This window comes from Lithobates pipiens, unplaced genomic scaffold (genome assembly GCF_037356315.1).
Source record: "Lithobates pipiens isolate NorthernLeopardFrog02 unplaced genomic scaffold, aLitPip1_a1.2 Scaffold_19, whole genome shotgun sequence".
In the NCBI taxonomy this organism is placed as follows: domain Eukaryota; kingdom Metazoa; phylum Chordata; class Amphibia; order Anura; family Ranidae; genus Lithobates; species Lithobates pipiens.
In genome coordinates, this window is record NW_027507764.1 from 72,235,446 (window position 1) to 72,256,363 (window position 20,918).

General features: G+C 44.1%; 1 protein-coding gene across 3 annotated transcripts in view; it reads left to right on the forward strand.

Moving 5' to 3' along the window:
- The window catches only part of PTER (phosphotriesterase related), a 64,964-nt gene that overhangs the window by 18,708 nt on the left and 25,338 nt on the right, over positions 1–20,918 (forward strand). For all 3 annotated transcript variants that reach the window (XM_077490889.1, XM_077490891.1, XM_077490890.1), the window contains 2 exons: positions 12,508–12,773; positions 20,298–20,438. In XM_077490889.1, the coding sequence (XP_077347015.1) occupies positions 12,508–12,773; positions 20,298–20,438 (407 nt within the window). The remainder of the gene's footprint in view (positions 1–12,507; positions 12,774–20,297; positions 20,439–20,918) is intronic.

Consider the following 20,918-nt stretch of genomic DNA (forward strand, 5'->3'; position numbering starts at 1 on the left):
TAGTGAACTTTCACCCCTCACTATGGGCTCAACCACATCCACTACCCAACCTGCTTAATTGGACTCCACAGTTAAGGAAGCTTCAGAGTCCAGTATCAATAAGGGATTTCCAAAACACAACCTTTCCAGGCATTTTGTGTTAAAACATAATAAGGACCCATCACAACTCAAGGCGGTGGGTATTGAGGTGGGCATACCACATTGGAGGGGCATGAACATGGTCTGACATATATCCAGGTGAGAAACTCGCTGGATATACAAACTCTGATCCCATCAGTCAAAGGGGTTACATGTTCAGTGGGACATCAATAGTTTTATTAATAATAGCTAAAGAATTTATTAGGGGACTACATTCATTCAATATTTTATTCAATTTAATTTAGTATTTTATTGTATAATATTTACCATTCACCATATAAGGTACTAATATGGATATACCATTAGATTAATTGGAATATTATCTGAGGGGATTGAATGTATGCTAAGCTAAGGATAGCAATACGTTTGGTCAATCGTTGCTGGATTAGGGGGCAGAGGATCACTTGGAACATGGCCACCATGGGAGGAATCTCTTGCTACGGTAACATGGTGATGCGGTCCATGTTGGTTAACGGACACACTGCCCTCTAATGTCCAGCACGAATATTGCCTTTTGATTATTAGTAAGTGATGATATGGTTATGTTAAGATTAATCGTATTTTGGATAACCAAATATAGGATTTGTATACTCTAAATGAGTGCGTGGATCGATCGTATATGCTGATTAAAACAGCAATAAGTTTGCTTATATGTTACTGAAATGGAGCGCTGTGGATTTCTTGGAACATGGCCGCCATGTCAATAGTCTTGGACTACGTAAATATGGTGGTGCAGTTAATGCTGGTTTTGAATACTATCATCACTGCTCTCTAGTGTTGGGCAGTAGAAATTTCTCTGAATATGAGGAAGTGATGTGAGCACCGCTGACACTTACTGCCTCAAAGAAGAAGTCCCATTGGATGAAACGTACGTCAGGCTAAGCACAGAGCAGTGGTGACATCCAAACTCTCGTGGGGGGTGCTGGACAAACAAATGTTTCCATTTTGAGCCTAATTTTATTGTTTTTGTTGTAAGTACATCTTTTAATAAACTCCTGTGTGCTTTTAAAAGAATGTTGCCCAATGAGTTTATCTTCCTGTTTCATATGATGAATGTGTGACTGGACTCTGAAGATTCCTTAACTGTGGAATCCAATTAAGCAGGTTGAGTAGTGGATGCGGTTTAGCCCATAGTGAGGGGTGAAAGGTCATTAATGCACAGACCCTGGAGGGTCTTAAAATCTGGAAAGCAGATATACTTACCCAGTCTATCCTGTGGGGAACAGCGGGTGTCTTCACAAATTGAACAATGCATCAACACACGTTTTGAGTTCACTTTATGGCTGTGGAATTGGGACATTTGGACTATTAATAATAATTTTTATTTTTCCCTTTTGAATTTTTTTATGTTTTCATTTTTATTGCATTATACAGTATTAGATGTTTTTTTGCCCTTTAATCATTAAGGTCATAGTTTGACAGCGCTACGCGTTTTCGATTTAAATTTTTGTTATGAAGTGTACATTGTTGTGAGAGCTGTTGTTGGTCTTTGATCATCCGTGTCACTTATATAATTTAATTTAGTCTTTTGTCACTTTATGCCAGTGCAGAAGGGATTGAGGCAGACTCCAGAAGAGTTTTGGTGCGCTGCTGGAAGAGAGAGACAGGCGATGACCTTTCTCCTGAGCAGCCGGACCAATCCCTTGGCAGGTAGAGGAGATGTAGTTATGCGCACTGCCACCTTGGGTCCACGTGCTGCGAGACGGAGAGGAAAGCATGGCGCATCTGGGAGTTGCTACCTTAGACCAGTGGCGGTGCGTCCATAAGGGCACACGGGTGCGCCCCATCTCTCCAGCCCCCCCCCCCCCCGGTGTATAATGGATAGATTCATGCATTGCATAAATCTATCGATGGCCGCTGTAGACACCCCATTCAGGCATCCGGCCCCTTTTCAGTCACCAGGCGCTTGAATTATAGCAGCGCGGGGGGGGGGGGGTTTGATGCACCTGATTAGAGCCATAGAGCTCGCAGGTCACCCAGGAATATGAATGAATGAATATTTGCTTTGCTAACACTGAACCACCTCTCAGCCAATAAGTAGGCGTGGATCTAATACTCGACACTGGCTGAAGGCACAGGCTCTGAAGGCACAGAGAGCATAGGAATGAAATGGGAGAGGACAGAGCCATGGAGGACACAGGAGCTCTCTGCCATCAGCTGCTGCATGTCCCACAGCTTGCGGCCGTCACCCGCCACCAGGATGGGGTAAATGTGTGCCGTGGCAGACAAGTGGGGGGGGGGTCACAGAGGCTACATATGATGGGCACACAGGCTGCACATGATGGGCACACAGGCTGCACATGATGGGCACACAGGCTGCACATGATGGGCACACAGGCTGCATATGAGGGGCTGCGTTTTGATGGGCACAGTGGCTGCGTTCGATGGGCACAGTGGCTGCATTTGATCAGCTACTGAGTTCACTTTATGGATGTGGAATTTGCACTATTAATAATTTTTCTTTTTCCCTTTTTTAATTTTTTTCACCTTTTTATCTTTATTGCATTAAATTAGATTTTTTTTTTTTTTTGCACTTTAAGGTCATGGTTTGACATGTTTTGATTTAATTTTTTGTTATGAAGTGTACATTGTTGTGAGAGCCGCTGTGGGTCACGGATCATCCGTGTTACTTACAGTGGTGTGAAAAAGTGTTTGCCCCCTTCCTCATTTCCTGTTCCTTTGCATGTTTGTCACACTTAAGTGTTTCGGAACATCAAACCAATTTAAACAATAGTCAAGGACAACACAAGTAAACACAAAATGCAATTTGTAAATGAAGGTGTTTATTATTAAAGGTGAAAAAAAATCCAAACCATCATGGCCCTGTGTGAAAAAGTGATTGCCCCCTAAACCTAATAACTGGTTGGGCCACCCTTAGCAGCAACAACTGCAACCAAGCGTTTGCGATAACGTGCAATGAGGCTTTTACAGCGTCCTGGAGGAATTTTGGCCCACTCATCTTTGCAGAATTGTCCTAATTCAGTTACATTAGAGGGTTTTCGAGCATGAACGGCCTTTTTAAGGTCATACCACAACATCTCAATAGGATTCAGGTCTGGACTTTGGCTAGGCCACTCCAAAGTCTTCATTTTGTTTTTCTTCAGCCATTCGGTGGTGGACTTGCTGGTGTGTTTAGGATCATTGTCCTGCTGCAGAACCCAAGTTTGTTTCAGCTTGAGTACACGAACAGATGGTCGGACATTCTCCTTCAGGATCTCTTGGTAGACAGCAGAATTCATAGTTCCTTTTATCACGGCAAGTCTTCCAGGTCCTGAAGCAGCAAAACAGCCCCAGACCATCACACTACCACCACCATATTTTACTGTTGGTATAATGTTCTTTTTATGAAATGCAGTGTTCCTTTTACGCCAGATATACTTGGACACACACCTTCCAAAGAGTTCCACTTTTGTCTCATCGGTCCACAGAATGTTGTCCCAAAAGTCTTGGGGGTCATCAAGATGTGTTGTGGAGAAATTGAGACGAGCTTTGATGTTCTTTTTGCTCAGCAGTGGTTTTCTCCTTGGAACTCTGCCATGCAGGCCATTTTTGCCCAGTCTTTTCCTGATGGTGGAGGCATGAACGCTGACCTTAACTGAGGCAAGTGAGGCCTGCAGTTCCTTGGACGTTGTTGTGGGGTCTTTTGTGACCTCTTGGATGAGTCGTCGCTGCGCTCTTGGGGTAATTTTGGGCGGCCGGCCACTCCTGGGAAGGTTCACCACTGTTCCATGTCTTCGCCATTTGTGGATAATGGGTCTCACTGTGGTTCGCTGGATTCCCAAAGCTTTGGAAATGGCTTTATAACCCTTTCCAGACTGATAGATCTCAATTACTTTCTTTCTCAATTGTTCCTGAATTTCTTTGGGTCTCGGCATGTTGTGTAGCTTTTAAGGATCTTCTGGTGGACCTTACTGTGTCAAGCAGCTCCTATTTAAGTGATGCCTTGATTGTGAACAGGTGTGGCAATAATCAGGCCTGGGTGTGGCTAGAGAAATTGAACTCTGGTGTGGACAACCACAGTTATAGTATGTTTTAACAAGGGGGGCAATCACTTTTTCACACAGGGCCATGATGGTTTGGATTTTTTTTCACCTTTAATAATAAACACCTTCATTTACAAATTGCGTTTTGTGTTTACTTGTGTTGTCCTTGACTATTGTTTAAATTGGTTTGATGTTCCGAAACACTTAAGTGTGACAAACATGCAAAGGAACAGGAAATGAGGAAGGGGGCAAACACTTTTTCACACCACTGTAACTAATTTAATTTACTCTATATGCACTTAGCGCAATTTCGCTTATTTACAATTTTTTCACTTTATGCCAGTGCTGAAGGGGTTGAGGCAGACTCTAGAAGAGTTTTGGTGCACTGCTGGAAAAAAGAGGCAGTCACTGACGTTTCTGCTGAGCAGCCGAACCAATCCCTTGGCAGGTAGAGGAGACAGTTATGCGCACTGCCATCTTGGGTCCACGTGCTACGAGACGGAGAGGAAAGCATGGCGCATCTGGGAGTTTCTACCTCAGACCAGTAGCAGTGCATCCATGAGGGTGCACGGGCACCGCCCCCTCTCTCCAGCCACCCCCTCTATGTATAATGGATATGAATCTATCCATGGGTGCTGTAGACACTCCCTTTTTGGCAGGGGGTGTTTTTGCTGCACCTGATTCGAGCCATAGGCTATAATAAGCTTCAAAAAAAGCATTGCGCTCATAGTTCACCCAGGTGGGTTAGTAAAGCAAATTAATATTTGCTTTGCTAACCATGTACCGCCTCTCAGCCATTCAGGAGGCATGGATCTAATTCCCGTCACTTGACTGGCTGAAGGCACAGACATCCTGATTGGATGCCTAACAGAACGAAAGAGAGCAAAGGAACGGAATGGGAGAGGACAGAGAGCCATGGAGGACACAGGAGCTTGTCGCCGTCACCTGCTGCATGTCCTACAGCTCGCCGCCTTCACTAAAACTGTCATTTTGTAACTTTTGGAAATGCCAGTGAAAACTTGGCTGTGCCAGTAAATTTTGAGTGTCATGTCAGTAAATTTCAATCTGGTAGGTGGGCAACACTGTTGGGGGCCAAGTTGTAAGACAGTTCAGATTGAGCCACCAGCTGTGCAAAATGTTGGCTGGTGGCTCATTATTAACATATCCACAGCAACAGTAATCTACAGATCATAGGCTTGCGCACAGGGTGTGCCGGATGTGCCTGGACACACCCTAATCACCCTGTGTGGTGCAGATTACCCCTGATATTTTGCCAAAGCTCCTAAAAAAAAAAAAAAAAAAAAAATTATAATTTTAAAAGCGAATTAAAATAAATAGTAAAAAATAATAAAAAAATAAAAAACCTACTGACACCAGTATAAATGCACATGCAGATATGTGTTTGAATATTAAGGTGCACACTCCAATGCAATAGGCTGTGCAGACCTGATATAGATTGAGAACATAAAAAAAAAATCAGTACTAGGGTTGCTTGTGCCATCATCTGAAGCACACATGGTCGGCAATCCTTGTGTAAATGATATTCTGGAGCTGTCATGTTTTGATTACCCTGCAGAGGGACGGCTTATTTCCTGTTGCCTCCCAATCTGTGCGGTCCCATAGGACTTCACAGAAAATGTGTTTTCATAACTGAAGGGGATGGAAAGTGCAGAGCGGATTAGAGCATCACGCTGCCCCCTCGACAACATATTTCTTTAAATTATTTTCTAAATCTTTAGTGGTGATGTCGATTCTACAGATATAGTGTTGCATTTTTTTTTTTTTTCCATGCAGGTTTTACTTAAATCCAGGATTCTGATGCTTGGCTACATTCATTAAAACTATTTTTGGTTTCTTTTAATTCCGGCAGATTTATGTATTCTGTAGTTTTCAGCACTTATCACTCTGTCTTCAGACATTTATTCGGAGTGTCAGGCTGCCCTTTCTTCTGCAGTTCATTCAAATATACAATGCTTGCCTTATTAGTGGGAATACAATGGCATACTGAAAGGAAGCGCGCACGTCTCATGTTACAGACATTAAGCAATCATCTTTTCTAGCCTATGTGCGGGACGTTAAACAAAACTCTAGCTACCATATGTATTTTGATGACAGATCCTATTCGCTATAACGATATGTGAACCGATTAGTATTCGCATTAATATAAAAATAGATGTGCAGCTCTCATAGGAAAGCAGTGATTAAAACTGTTTTCAGTGATTTTGTAAAATATTCCCTATCCTGACCCATTCTGGATTGTATATTGGCGTGCTTTCATATATTTATGTTGAGCATTGAGCTAACACTTATATTAGAGAACCACTAAGGAATCAGAATTTTGTAGGCATCTGTATCTCCACTCTTAGCCCCTGTACACACAGTCGGAGATTCCGACAACCAAATCCGTCGGATTTTGTCCGATGGATCTTGTCCGAAACTGTTGCATACACACGGTCGGACAAAGTTGTCGGAAAATCCGATCGTTCAGAACGTGATGACGTAATTTCGTTACGATGGGACTACGTTCAGGCTAGTAGCCAATAGCTTTGGAATTAGGAATTAGGAATTTGATCTGAGCATGCGTGGCACTTTGTCCGATCGGAATTCTCTACACATGATCAGAGTATGTCCGATCGGAGCATTTTGTCGGAAAATATTTCCGGCAGTTTAAGCCCTTGTACACACGATAGGAGATTCCGACGGAATGTGTCCGATAGGAGCGTTTTGTCGGATATTCCGACTGTGTGGTCTGCTTCGGACTGTTTCCGTCGGAATATCCGTCGGACCAAATTTTGGTCCGACGGATATTCCGACGGAAACAGTCCGAAGCAGACACACACAGTCGGAATATCCGACAAAACGCTCCTATCGGACACATTCCGTCGGAATCTCCTATCGTGTGTACAAGGGCTTAAACTGTAACTCCACTTATGTGGGAAAAAAAAATGAACAAAATAAAAAAATAGTGTATACAATTGCAATACAAGTCGTATTTTAATTGAATGTTATTAACCACTACAATACAGGGCACTTTCGCCCCCTTCTTTCCCAGACCATTTTTCAGCTTTCAGCGCTCTCGCACTTTAAATGACAATTGCGCGGTCGTGCTACACTGTACCCAAATGAAATTTTTATCATTTTCTTCTCACAAATAGAGCTTTATTTTGGTGGTATTTATTCACGACTCCGTTTTTTATTTTTTGCGATACAAGCAAAAAAAGAGCGGTAATTTAGAACAAAGAAAATATTTTCTTCTTTCTATTTTAAAAGAAATCCAATAAAATCGAATTTTGTCATAAATTTAAGCCAACATTTATTCTGCTACATGTTTTTGGTAAAAAAAAAATTCCGTTAAGTGTATAATTGGTTTGTGTGATCACGAACATATGTACGCAAATGATCATGTACATATGTGTGCAGGAGATCACGGACATATGTGTGCAGATAAACATTGGGGCATGTGATTTTAGTGGCATATATGTGGGGGACATGTGCTTTTATTATTTGGGGACATGTGTGTTTTGGGGATATGTGTGTTTTACATGTGTGTTTACTCTAGACTGGTGATCAGTGAGTAAAAAGCTGTATAAAACAGCTCATACTCACTGATCACCAGCCGGCTGCAGCTATCCGCTCTCCTCTCTGCAGCGACAACTTCTGTGTGAGGAGAGGAGAGCCGATTGCCTAGCAACCAGCTCTGTGTTTGCATCACATGACGGCTATGATTGGACACGGCCATCATGTGATCAGGAGGGCTAATCACAGAACCCCCCTGCTAATCGGAGATGCGCCATGTTTGGGTGACACGAGCGCATCAGGATCGCGCTACTGCGTGGACACGCGCGATCCCCCTCCTTCTGAAGGACGTTCCCGGATGTCCTTTCAGAAGGAGAGATTGCCCACCCGGCCATATATGTACATTGGCCGGGTGGGAAGTAGTTGACTATGACCTTTCCTTTTCAATCTGCAGCACTGTAACGTTCTGTAAAGTGCAAAATGGCTCCCAGTTGTTCTGTACACCATCTGTGTACAGAACGCCCTCCCAGAAATGTCCTTTCCTACTTGTGTGATTGGCTTACTGATTTTCCTAGAAGTCTGCACTATGATACAAATCTGATTTTTGAGCATCCCCTGCAACAAAATTTATATTTATGAGACACTCCCAAAGGGAAATTGCATCTAAAAGGATGCAGACCCTGACAGTTATCTCATGAGAGCCCTGCAGGTGCAGCACATGATTGATAATTAAGTCCCATATAGATTCACTTTGCACATGGACACAAACAACTATTTCTTCAGAATTAAAGATTGGAATCTGCAACAATGTTTGTTAAAACCCCTGCAATGTACATTGATTACCCAGAGGGAAATGTTTTTTTTCCCTCAACAAAAGTGGAATTTTAAATTTCATTATACTTGTGCAGGCTTACCTTTCAGATGTACCGGTATGTACTATTATTTGGTTGTCCCTGTCGGAGTACACATATCAGTGCCATAGCAGGCTGTAAATCCCACATGGAGGCTAACCTGTTTACTGCCTGAGCACTGACACTCTGTTCAAGCAAATGCAGAAGAGTAGAATTATTTATTCACAATCCCAGCAGCACCTTTAGTTCAGTGTTTTGGACAATTGCATCCGAATGCTGTAACAGAACCTGAATAACAGGGCATCATGCGCCTTCACAAAGTGGGAGTTCTAAGCCCTTGTACACACCGTCTGAGATTCCGACAACCAAATCCGTCGGAGTAATTCCGGAAGAGGTCCGGAAGTGATGTTGCATACACACGGTTGGACTAAGTTGTCAGAAAATCCGATTGTACATAACATGATGACGTTATTTCGTTACAACGGGACTACGTTCAGGCTAGTAGCCAATAGCTTTGGTCTAGGAATTTGATCTGAGCATGCGTGGCACTTTGTCCGTCGGAGTAGGCTACACATGATCAGAGTATGTCCGATCGGAGCATTTTGTCAGAAAATTTTACCGGCAAGTTGGAAAAGTTGGTCCGTCGGATATTCCGACGGAAACAGTCCAATGCATACCACACACAGTCGGAATATCCGACAAAACGGTCCGATAGTACACATCGGAATCTCCGACCGTGTGTACAAGGACTTGGAGTTTTGGTGTCTCCACCTTAGACTTGGTTCATACTGCTGCAACTTAGGATCCAACTTGTGAAACCTCAAGTCACATGACATGTGAAATCCCATGTAAGTCAATGAGAGCTGTCTTAATTGGCACTACTCAATCGCTCCGACTTTAGAAAAGTTTGCTGTACTACTTCAAGGTGACTTTTATCTGACTTATGGCCATAGATATTAATGGAAGTTCCTCAAATTCGGATCTTCATCTATATTGATGTGATTTGGATCCAACATGGAAGATTACCCAGATATTCCCAAAAGTTCCATCAAGTCTCCTCAAAGTAGTACTGTAAGTTGCGCGACTTTCAGGTTGCTGCAGTGTGAACCGAGCCTAAAGAGGTCTTGTGAATACAAGGGGTACTCCCCCATAGGATGTTTCCCAGTACAGGTAACATTTTCTTGAAGGAAAGTAGGTCTAGATATAAGGGTACTTGAACTTGACAGAAGGATGAGTTTGAATACCCAAAACTAACAAGGGGCTCCTGCAACTTCTTGGCTAGTAATCACTGGGTAAGTCTCGGCATTCCAGTAGCATCACAAAACAAGAGGCTCAAGTGTGTATCTCTGCTCCATTGATGACTGTACCAGAAAATTCTCGGCCTCCAGGCATGAAGAGGTCTTGTGAATACTTAGAGGGAGACATCGTATCCTGCAGGTCCAGGCTTCAGCCCTGGGGCCTCAAACCAGGCAGACAGCCCACTTCATGAGAAACTCCACCCACACAAACCTGAAGAAGGAAAGCTAACAGGGGTCTTCCTCTGGCAACATAGGAGAGCAGGTAGAAGACTTCCTTCCAGAAGGGACTAGCCTCTATCTAAAGGACCCTTTTTAGAATTTTGCCCTCCTGTTTTGTCAAAGCTAGGACTAACCCACTGGTGACAAGCTTACCAGGGATTGGCCAGCTGACAAAACAGACTCATTGTACCCACCCATGGCACAGGATTTGGGAGCCTTCTCAACAGATTGAGTATCAGGTGATGTAATACCTGAGTGCAATGTTTTGCAAGACAACCTAGAAAAAAGCGAAACAAGACACAGCAAACCTGAGAAACACATTCCTGCAGTTTTATGTGTTTTGAGTGTCTGTTATCAGCAGTTACAAACCTTAGACAGGAGATAAGATGACCTTACAACCTGTATTCTTTCCCTAAGGATGCCAGGATGGATCGGAGAGATTCTGATTGGTTAGCGCAGTCACGTGCTGGCTCTGATGAATCTGAACTGCTCTAATGTGCTCCGGTGTCCCTAGGGAGTGAACAGCATAGTTTTCAACCCCCAGGACCTTTGTTCAGACACGTCCTGGTGACGGTACTTTGTCCCAGTCTCTCATTTGTGCTTCTATGTTGTCACCCTGTCACCTGGTTGTTCAGTGAAGACTACAAGTGTCCATTTTAAAACTCATTACACAGACATGATCCACGGCTCTCACTGTAAGGAAACCTACCTTGGGAAATGCCTTCCAGACTCATTCATTCACTGTAGTGCCTGTAGACATTGAAGGACATGAGCAACACTGAGCTGCAACAAGTGTTAAAAAAAAGGTTAACGTTTTATTTTATTTCAGAAAGTTACAAATGTTAGTGATACACAGTGCTTAGAAAGCTAAAGAGATCATTCATTTATAGTTTATACCTACTGTAAAGCCCATCTCCAGGATTATGTCAGAATCTCCCCTTGCAGTGGGGTGCCTCACACTACAAGGGTTAAATCCTCATTAAGTCTATAAGGTTTTAATGCTTAAGCCTAGTACAAACGGCCTAGGGTGACATCGGCCAGTTCAATAAAAACTGGGGGGAGGGGGGTGAAAGAGAGGGGGTGAGTCTGTGGGGGGCACAGCATAGTACATTAAATTTGGGGTAATGGGCAGAGTATGTTACATGGAGGGAAGCACAATACATTACATGGTGGGCACAGCATATTACATGGTGGATACGTGGTTACAGCACATTACATGGTGGGCAAAGCACAGCAAATTACATGGTGGGCACTGCACAGCACATTACGTGGTGAACATAGCACATTATATGGTGGGCACAATACATGACATGGTTGGTACTGCACAACACAGCACATTACATGGTGGGCACAACACAGCACATGTACACAGTGGGCACATCACCTTGAATGGTGGGCACAGCGCATGACATGGTGGGCACAGCGCATGACATGGTGGGCACATCTGAGCACATTAGAAGTGGGCACAGCATATTATGTGGTGGGTACTGCACATTGCATGGTGGACACTGCACGACACCACATGACATGGTGGGCACTGCATGACACAGCACAGCACATTTCATGATGGGCAAAGTACATTAAATGATGGACACAGCACATGACATGGTGAGCACTGCACAGCACATTCCATTGTGGGCAATGCAGGGCACATGACATGGTGGGCACTGCACAGCAATTTACATGGTGGGCACAGTAATATACATGTGGGTACTGCATTGTACAGCACATGACATGGTGGTCACTGCATGGTACAGCACATGACATGGTGGGCACTGCATGGCACAGCACATTACATGGTGGGCACAACACATGGTGGGCACTGCATGGCATAGCACATTACATGGTGGGCAATGCACATGACATCGGGGCACTGCACTGCACATTACATGGTAGGAACTGCACATGACATAATGGCCACTGCAGCAGGGCACAGCAGATTACACGGTAAGCACGGAATATGACATGCTGGACACAGCACATGACATAGTGGGCAGTGCACATGATATGGTGGGCACTGCACATTACATAGTGAGCACTGCAAGGCACATGGCATGGTGGGCACTACAAGGCACATGGCATGGTGGGCACTGCATATTACATAGTGGGCACTGCAAAGCACAACACGACATGGTGGGCACTACACATTACATGGTGGTCACTGAATGGCACAGCGCATGACATAGTGGACACTTCATGGCACTGCACATGACATGGGGAGCACTGCACATGACATAGTGGGCACTTCATGTTACAGGAATTTAACTGCAGGCAGGAGCTTCTTGGAGAGGGTTCTTCGCAGGACCTAGTGCACCTCTGGAGGGACCCTGTTGAAGCATGGAATAAGGTAAACAAGATATAATTCTAAACCCCTAAACTGAACAAGTAGTAAATCTTTGCAGTGCGGGGGGGGGGGGGGGCACTGGAAGGGTAGCATTTGTAAAATTCCTGGAATTGCTCTTGATTAATACACACTTGTCTTTATCCTCCTCTCCTTGTTAGCTGACCCAGGTTCTGATGGATGAAGTTCTCCAAGGGGCAGATGGAACAGACATAAAATGTGGTATCATTGGAGAGATTGGATGCTCATGGCCTTTGACTGATAGTGAAAAGAGGGTTCTTCAAGCAACAGCAGAGGCTCAGAAACAGCTCGGATGCCCAGTGAATATCCATCCTGGCAGAAATAGTGATGCTCCCTTCCAGATTGTGCAAATTTTGCAGGAGGCTGGAGCTGATGTGTCCAAAACTGTGATGTCTCACCTTGATAGGTACTGCTAACAGCCCGGAGCAGATATTTTCTATTGATTCTCTCCACTTCAAGAGCACCTATATTTCAGCATTGCAGGATGTTAGACATACATTAGTTTAAAGGGCAACTAGATTCAAAACTTATTTATTAGTTTTGAGTAGAACCATGTTTTTTTTTTGGGGGGGTGCCCATGCGCCTCAAATTTGCAGAGGCTTGAGAAGTAGACTCCTCGGGTCACTCAGGGTGACAGCATCTGGAACTTCCTCTTCCCAACCACATACTACTACCAAGGGTCCTGGGGTTGGAAAGCCATTACTTACAGATTGACGCATGTCTTCCCCTTCTTTGAAGCCTATGAAAGGGCCAGAATCCTCCTCCTCCCCTCTCCTCCTGTGTGTTCTGTGTCATAGGAATGATGGTGTCAGGATAAAGTGGGCCTTGAGAGGAAAGGAAGTCCTTTTCCTCCTGCTGCTCTGCCTCCAGTGCCCTGTGCATAATGCCACACAGAGTCTGCTCCAGCAGGAACACAGCAGGGATTGTGTCACTGATGCGTGCACTGTCACTGCTCACCATCCTTGTGGTCTCCTCAAATGGTGGCAATACAGTGCCATTGGCATAGGGAAAAAAGCCTGAGCCTGTCGCCATGCCATACTGGCAAAGGTACTTGTTGATGGCCCTCTGCTGCATGTATAGCTGCTGCAGCATTCCCAAAGTTGAGTTCCACCTAGTGGGCATGTCATAAATCAGGCGGTTTACGGGCAGGTGGAATTCCCACTCAATTTCAGCCAACTGAGCACTGGCTGTGTATGACCGCCTGAAATGGCTAGAGACTATTCTGGCCTACTTTAGTACATCTTGCAACCCTGGGTATGTACTTAGGAAATGCTGCACCACCAAATTGAGGACATGTGCCAGGCATGGCACATGTGTCACCTTTCTCTGTCTAAGGATGGACAGGAGGTTTGAGCCATTATCGGACACCACCTTTCCTGGCTCCAGCTGGCATGGTGTGAACCACCTCTGGGCCTGTCCCTGCAGAGCTGCAAGAATCTCTGCTCCGCTGTGAGTCCTGTCCTCTAAACATGCCAGCTGAAGCACTGCATGGCACCTTTTAGCCTGACTCTGGGGATAGCCCTTTGAACGCTTAGTGGGTACCTGATGTTCATAGGACAATTCTGCAGAGGAGGGCATGGAGGTGGCAGAGGAGACTACACTGATGCTATCTGAACTGTCCCTAATCTAACTATACACTAATGTAAAGATTACTGACACGGTCTCACTACACTACACTGAAACTATCTGAGCTGTCCCTACTCTAGGTACACACTATGCAAAGCTGAATGATGGTCCTCCTCACTACACTCACACTATCCCTAGGCTAACACTAAACTAATATTCTACACTGGAAATTGAAGCAAAATAGAACAGTATAGCACACTAACTAATAGCACTGTCCCTATTAGTGTCCCCTATCACATCACAAGCAAGAGATTGCAACATTCCGGAATTACGCAGGATCCCTTCGTCAGGCAAGTGATGCCTGGCGAAGGGGTCCTGCATGATGCCGAAACATTCCACTCTTGCTTGTGATGTGATCATGCTAAAATAAAAACCGTTTGAACTGAAGATCCGTGGTGTACTGACAAATATATTCATTGTGGCTTACCTGATGTAAGGGGACACTAATGGGGAAACCTGATGTAAGGGGACGTCTAAAGTAGAGGGATACTCTGATGAGGACATCTGATGCAAAGAGACACACTGATGGGGACCCTGATGTAAACAGGCACTCGGATAAGAACCCTGATGTAAAGCAGGACTCTGATAGGGACATCTGATATAAGGGGGCACATGTTCTGTTTGATCACCCTAATCTAATTACTGCCTAATACATACAAGTGTTTCCCAAGTTGTTTGACATTGTGACAGACTGTCAGAGACTGTGATCATGCTGAAATAAAAAATGTTTGGACTGAAGATCTATGCTGTGTTGGTAAATATATTCATTGCGGCTTCCATGATCCAGTCTCCAACTGGTGGTTGCTACAGCACCCAGTATCCTAGAGCTTTCCCCAGGAACGTGTTCAATCTGAATATTGATTATCCCTTACATCGGTGTCCCCATCAGGGTACCCCCATACATCAGTGTTCCCATCAGATCGCCCTCTTAAATCTGTGTCACCATAAGAGTGCCTATTACATATCATCTGTTCTCCCCATCACCGTGCCCTCTTAGTCAGGTATACCCGTCACCGTGCCCCCTTACATCAAATTTCTGCATAAGACTGGCTGAGGGACCAGTGTATACACTCTGAGACCTGGGGGGACATGGCTAAAATCTGGGAGCTCATAGCCCACAGCACCCCCCTGGATCTGGCCCTGATAGCAACCATATTAAGACCTAATGCGTTGTACTTGCATGCATAAAAATGTGCAACAACATACGGAAGAAAAACATTAAAAAATACAATTTCAGATTTCAGTGTGGCCAGATTTTTCAGCAACGCAGAACATCACTGTGACCCCCACACTCTAATCTGCCCGCAGCTGTCATATGTTAGGATATGCAGGTTACTGTTATTAGACATGGCACAGAATGAAGTGCTCACAATCTGACAGCTACCTTTGCTGCAGTAATAGAAGGTTTCCTATCTTCTGAAAGTGCAGTATGTTGGGTCAGGCAGTTGAAAAGCAGCAACTTTTACATTTCAGACGACCCCCTAACAATACAACTAAAGTATCAGGTTCATTCAAAGTAAGCAAATCTAACACAGAAGTTTGAAACAAAATAATAATCACGTGGCTTTGTTTTCTAAGCCCCTGTACACACGGTCGGAGATTTTGCCAACCAAATCCGTCGGATTTTGCCCGTCGGATTTAGTCCGACGGATTGTGTCCGAAACTGTTGCATACACACGGTCGGGCCAAGTTGGCGAAAAATCCCATCTTTCAGAACGTGATGACGTAATTTCGTTACAATGGGACTACATTCAGGCTAGTAGCCAATAGCTTTGATGTAGGAATTTGATCGGAGCATGCGTGGCACTTGGTCCAATGAAAATGCTCTACACATGATCGGATTAGGTCCGTCCGGCCCAGTTGGTCGGGAAATATTTCCATCATGTTGGAAAATTGGGTCGGACGGAGATTCGGACGGAATCAGTCCGATGCATACCACACACAGTCAGATTATCTGACGACACGGTCCGATAAGACTCATTCCGACAGATTCTCCGACCGTGTGTACAAGGGCTAACAAAGCCACGTGATAACCATGGCAGCACCGAGAGAAACAATATAAGAGCACTGAGCCACTGAGAGCTCCCTCCAGGGGTGAAACTACACATTTCTAAGTTCAATAAACAATTAAGAAAACACAAAAAAAAGCAAGTAAAATGTTAATAGTCATATAAAAAAAGAACACTGTGTTGACCACTCATAATATGTACTGATGGAAAAAGCATTATGCTTTCCCTTTAACTCCAATTAAACCTCAAGATGTTATTCTAAGACCCGGAGCTGTTGAAATCACAGAATACAGCTAATTAACACTTTTACTTGTTTTACATTTTAATAAGCAAACTAGCGGCTTTCCTGCACTTCACAAGCCAATGTACACTTTGAAATCTACTCTTTGAAAAATACAAACAATTTTCCAAATGACTTGACACAGAAAAACTAACTCCGCATTATAAATAAACACTTTAGGAGAAAACAGAGACCTTTTTGTCTTACTGTGACCCCGTCATCTTTTTCTAGTGTATATAGATAGATATTAGGATGGGAGGGCAATCTTGAACTTGATTTTGACTCAAATTAGCCTCAAATTTTGTCATACAACACTGCTAGGCAAAATTGGATTAAAAGTCCGGCAGACCTAGAAATAGAACTTGCTTCAAATCTTTCCGATGGACTCGAGTCTGGTCGAATAATCCGGTCATCGGTGTGCTAGTCAGCACTAAAACGGATGCTAGGGCAGCTATTGGCTACTGGCTATGAACCTCCTTATTCTACGCCGTCACGTTCAAATCCGTCGGACTTTTGGAGTGATTGTGTGTGGCCAAGTCCGTTCATTTTAAAGTCCGGTGGACCTCAGCTGCAAAGTCCGTCGGATTGTCCGCCAGACCAAGTCCATCGAAAAGTCCAGTCGCGTATACGCGGCATTAGGGTTAGCACCAGTGTTGGCCAGTCCATAATGGGGTGCAGAGGCGCCGTCCCCTTAATCTCCATTCACCGGCCCCTAATCTCCATGTGGGGTGTCGGACTCATATATTTCTACAAGCTTTTTATTTATATTTTTTAAGCACATGATTAGAGCCTGAGGCTAAAATTGGCCTCAAAAAGGTTGGGATTGGGGCTCATAGCACTGCTCCCCGAGCCCACCCACTTGTGACATTAGTGAATCAGCATTGGCTATTGTCTTCCTGCTTCTCCTCCCGGCCAATCAGGACAGGAAGCGGGTCTTAAGACCAAATTGACCAGGAGGAAAATCCGGGGAAGCCGACCGCGACCTGGATGGGAAAAGTGCGGGCAAACAAACGCCCCCCCCCCCCCCCCCCCCAAAAAAAATGAAGCACCAGCAGCCACTGGCTAGCACTATGGCTAGGCGTACTGTTAGGTTAGTATTTTTTTTTTTGCCACAAGAACAGGTCCATGATGGTTGAATGGAGTAATCCAAGTGTAGCACTCTCCCAGATAGCTTGCTATGAATGAGTAAATTTAGTTCTCTTTGGCCCCTCTGGAATCATTGGAGCAGCAATTGATTTCTTTTGGCTGTTATAAATTTCACAGGCTGATTTGGTTGCTTCTCCCTGCATTCTGGAGGCTTTTATAACATAGAGGGCTGGGAGAGTCAAATGGGCAGCTTGAATATTGTGCTGCAGCCAGTCCTGGGGAAGGTGGTTCTGATGGAGTCTGCTGATGTTTATTAAGGTCCCAACTATAGCAGAGCTATAATCCTCATCACCTTTGTAGCTAACAAAGCAGTATCAAGTAAGAAACTTGTCTGGAGAACTCAGGGTGCCTGGTGGAGGCTGGGAGGTGTGTAGCTGCCCTAGGACATTGTGAGTACTGACCTGAGCTCAGGGGCCTAGTGACTGTGTTCTGCGTTTGGGGTGCCAGCGGTTGCCCCCACTAGACAGCTCCTACAGGGCCTTAGTTCTGGCCTGTTTGTTTCTGGCTTAAGGACCATTCAAAGACTTTTCACCTAGGGAAGTGTGTCCTCCTGTCACAAGTCAGCCTTTTTGGACTAACTCATGCCACCCCAAACCCGCTCTCCAATTAAAATTAGCGGCTCCTATGAGGGTAGCGTTACACAAGGACGATGATTAACAAATGTAATGCAGTTTGTTTCATTAACCCTTCAGTGTAGGTACACATAAGTAACGTGAAAATAGTAAACAAGAAACAAATGTTCCAGTTAGTCCCTGTCCCTTCTAAAGTCTAAAGGTAACCAGGCATTTGGTCTAATGACGCTTCTACCACTGGAGGAAACCACAACATTAATACAAGGAATGCAATATTAAACAATAAAATAAACCAGGAGCAGGCAAAGCCTGAAAGCGTAGGGTAGGTGAGACTGTCTCCCTTATGACAGCACAGTCTTTGTTGTTTATAACACAATATTAAACTCCACAACAGTCAAAGATAGCAAGGATTGTCATGTACCTGGTTGTAGAGCCTGACATAAAGAAATAGGGAAGCCTCTTAAAGCTCCAGCTCAGCGATCACTGGTAGTAAGACAGTGGCCTTTAGAGCGTGGTGAGGTACGTGCCTGTGAGGTGTCCAGCAGACTGCGCAGGTAAATGGTTGGTGCTTAGCCAGGGATGGATCAAATGGCCAGGACTGCAGATGGCAACAGGTGCAGCAGACCCTGAGCTGGCAAATGGCAGATTGGCAATTGCTTGGCTGGCAGGTGACTGGCCACTGGTGCAAGGAAGGCTGGTGGGCACTTAGCTGTCAGATGACCAGCATGGACCAGGTAAGTAGCATGCTATCAAGGGGATGCTGAGCAGACAGGATGTGTCATCAGGCAAGTTGGGTCAAAGTACAGGCCAAGGTAAGTGTTATAAGAGCAGGCAGATGAGCAGGCGGCAGAGCAGGGTTCAGAGACAAGCTGAGGTCAGGGAAGGTAGCGTTGAAGTGTGGTCAAGACAAGCCAAGTCCGTCACCAGAGTAAAGTACAGGAACACAGGCAACGCCATAGATCAGACAACACTGACTAGTACAGCTGCTGAGCTTAAACAGTCAATGTGGCACCAGTTTCAGCGATGGGTGCGCATGTACACAGCTATGCACAGCAAAACGACCACTCACAGGCCCACATCTGCATCTTGGCGCTTCATCTGTACTATGCAATATAACATAACCAGTGTAGTGCAACTAAGACAATCCATGATATATTCAATATAAAGTCACAGTTTTTAGTAAAATTTCCACTATGGTGTGACTAAAAATTAATATTTGAAATAGTTTATATAATGCAGTGACTTCATTGACCACCACCTCTAGCTGAAATGTCACCTACAAACTATGACCCCCATTACAGAGTCCCAATCGCCTGTAAGTATGTCTCCCAAGGATGTCACGGGGGTACGCCAACAGACGTCCCTGAACAACACTGACCTCCTCTTGGGATCTCAATCAGTCGTGTATAACCAAAAAATAATAAGGGGAGACCATAGTGCTCTCTGCTATGAAAATGTATTATAAAACTATGTAAAGGGATTTAAAATACTCACATAAATATGTGTAAAACAAGCGCATCATCATCAGCTCTCTGCGCTGACACACAAGGAAAAAAACATTGACACACTGAAACACTGCTCCTCACACTTGCCTCCACTTTTTATGGTTATGTTATATTGAATTTTATTGAAATTTGTTTCAGAATCACATGTGGACACTCTCTGGATAGGTGTTGGCAGCAATCATAATTAGCCTTATATAAGGCCATTGATTTTGTATCTACACAGGATTTTTCTTATTGCGCTGAATATACACTGTTTTATAGTTTTTTTTAATCTGTACTATGGACAGCACTTCCCTGAAAGATTGTAACCGCAACAGTGATACTTGTCGCAAGCGATTTTAAGATTACAGGCAACCTGTTACACTCATTTATTTTAGATCACCTGGAGTGTCAAAATCACAAGATTTTTGTATCACTGTTGTATCACTGTTGCAGTGACATGGAGGAGAATTGCAGGCAGGTATAAGTGTGGGTATGCTCTAGGGGAAAACCACACAACCATAGGAAGAGCATACAAATTTTATACACTGAGTCCTAATGGGATTTGAACCCAATATCTCAATACTTACTGAATGTGGTCACTGTAAGGACATTTCAGACCCTTAGGAGCTCGGATGAGACTTGATCTGTCTGAGTAAAGATATCTCCATAATTAATCTGGGTCTAATAAAAAATGTGTTAGGAAAGCAACTACTTTGTGTAATCAGATGACACCGAGCTCCTTAATCCCTTTTAATAGAAAACCTCTAATGTCAACATTTATGCAATAAAACAATCGTCTTTCTGTTCTAGGACCATCTTTGATGAGAAAAAACTGCTGGAGTTTGCGGAGCTCGGATCGTATCTGGAATATGATTTGTTTGGAACGGAGCTGCTGAATTACCAGTTTAACACTGCTGTTGATATGCCCAGTGATAACGACAGGATCAAAATGTAAGTCTCTGGCATGTGTAGGTCAAGCATGGATAGCATCCATACTGCCAAGGAACTACAGATACCACATGTCATGCCCAGTAGAAAGAAGGAAAAGAAATGTACTTATATTGAATCCTTTTTTTTTTTTATATTAGTTTTATACGTTTTTAAATTTATGAAGGCATTTAGTTCAGCCATGATGCTGGTTTTGCAAAGCATTCTGGGTTTTCTGAAAAAAAGTACAATAGTAGCTTGTGACTGTGTCCTCTCTCTCTAAATGAATCTCCATACAGCACTGTCTGAAAACAGCAGAGGGGTGGTTCACTCCTCTGATTAACACTTGCTGTAATTAGAATGTACCTGTATGCCCAAGGAACAACAGCTATGATCCTGATATCAAATATTTCATTCGGCAATAGGCTTTTTGGTAAAAGTGATCTGAGTGACTTTACAGTCTCCCGATCACTTTTACAGGGGGGTCCTACATTCCACTGGCAC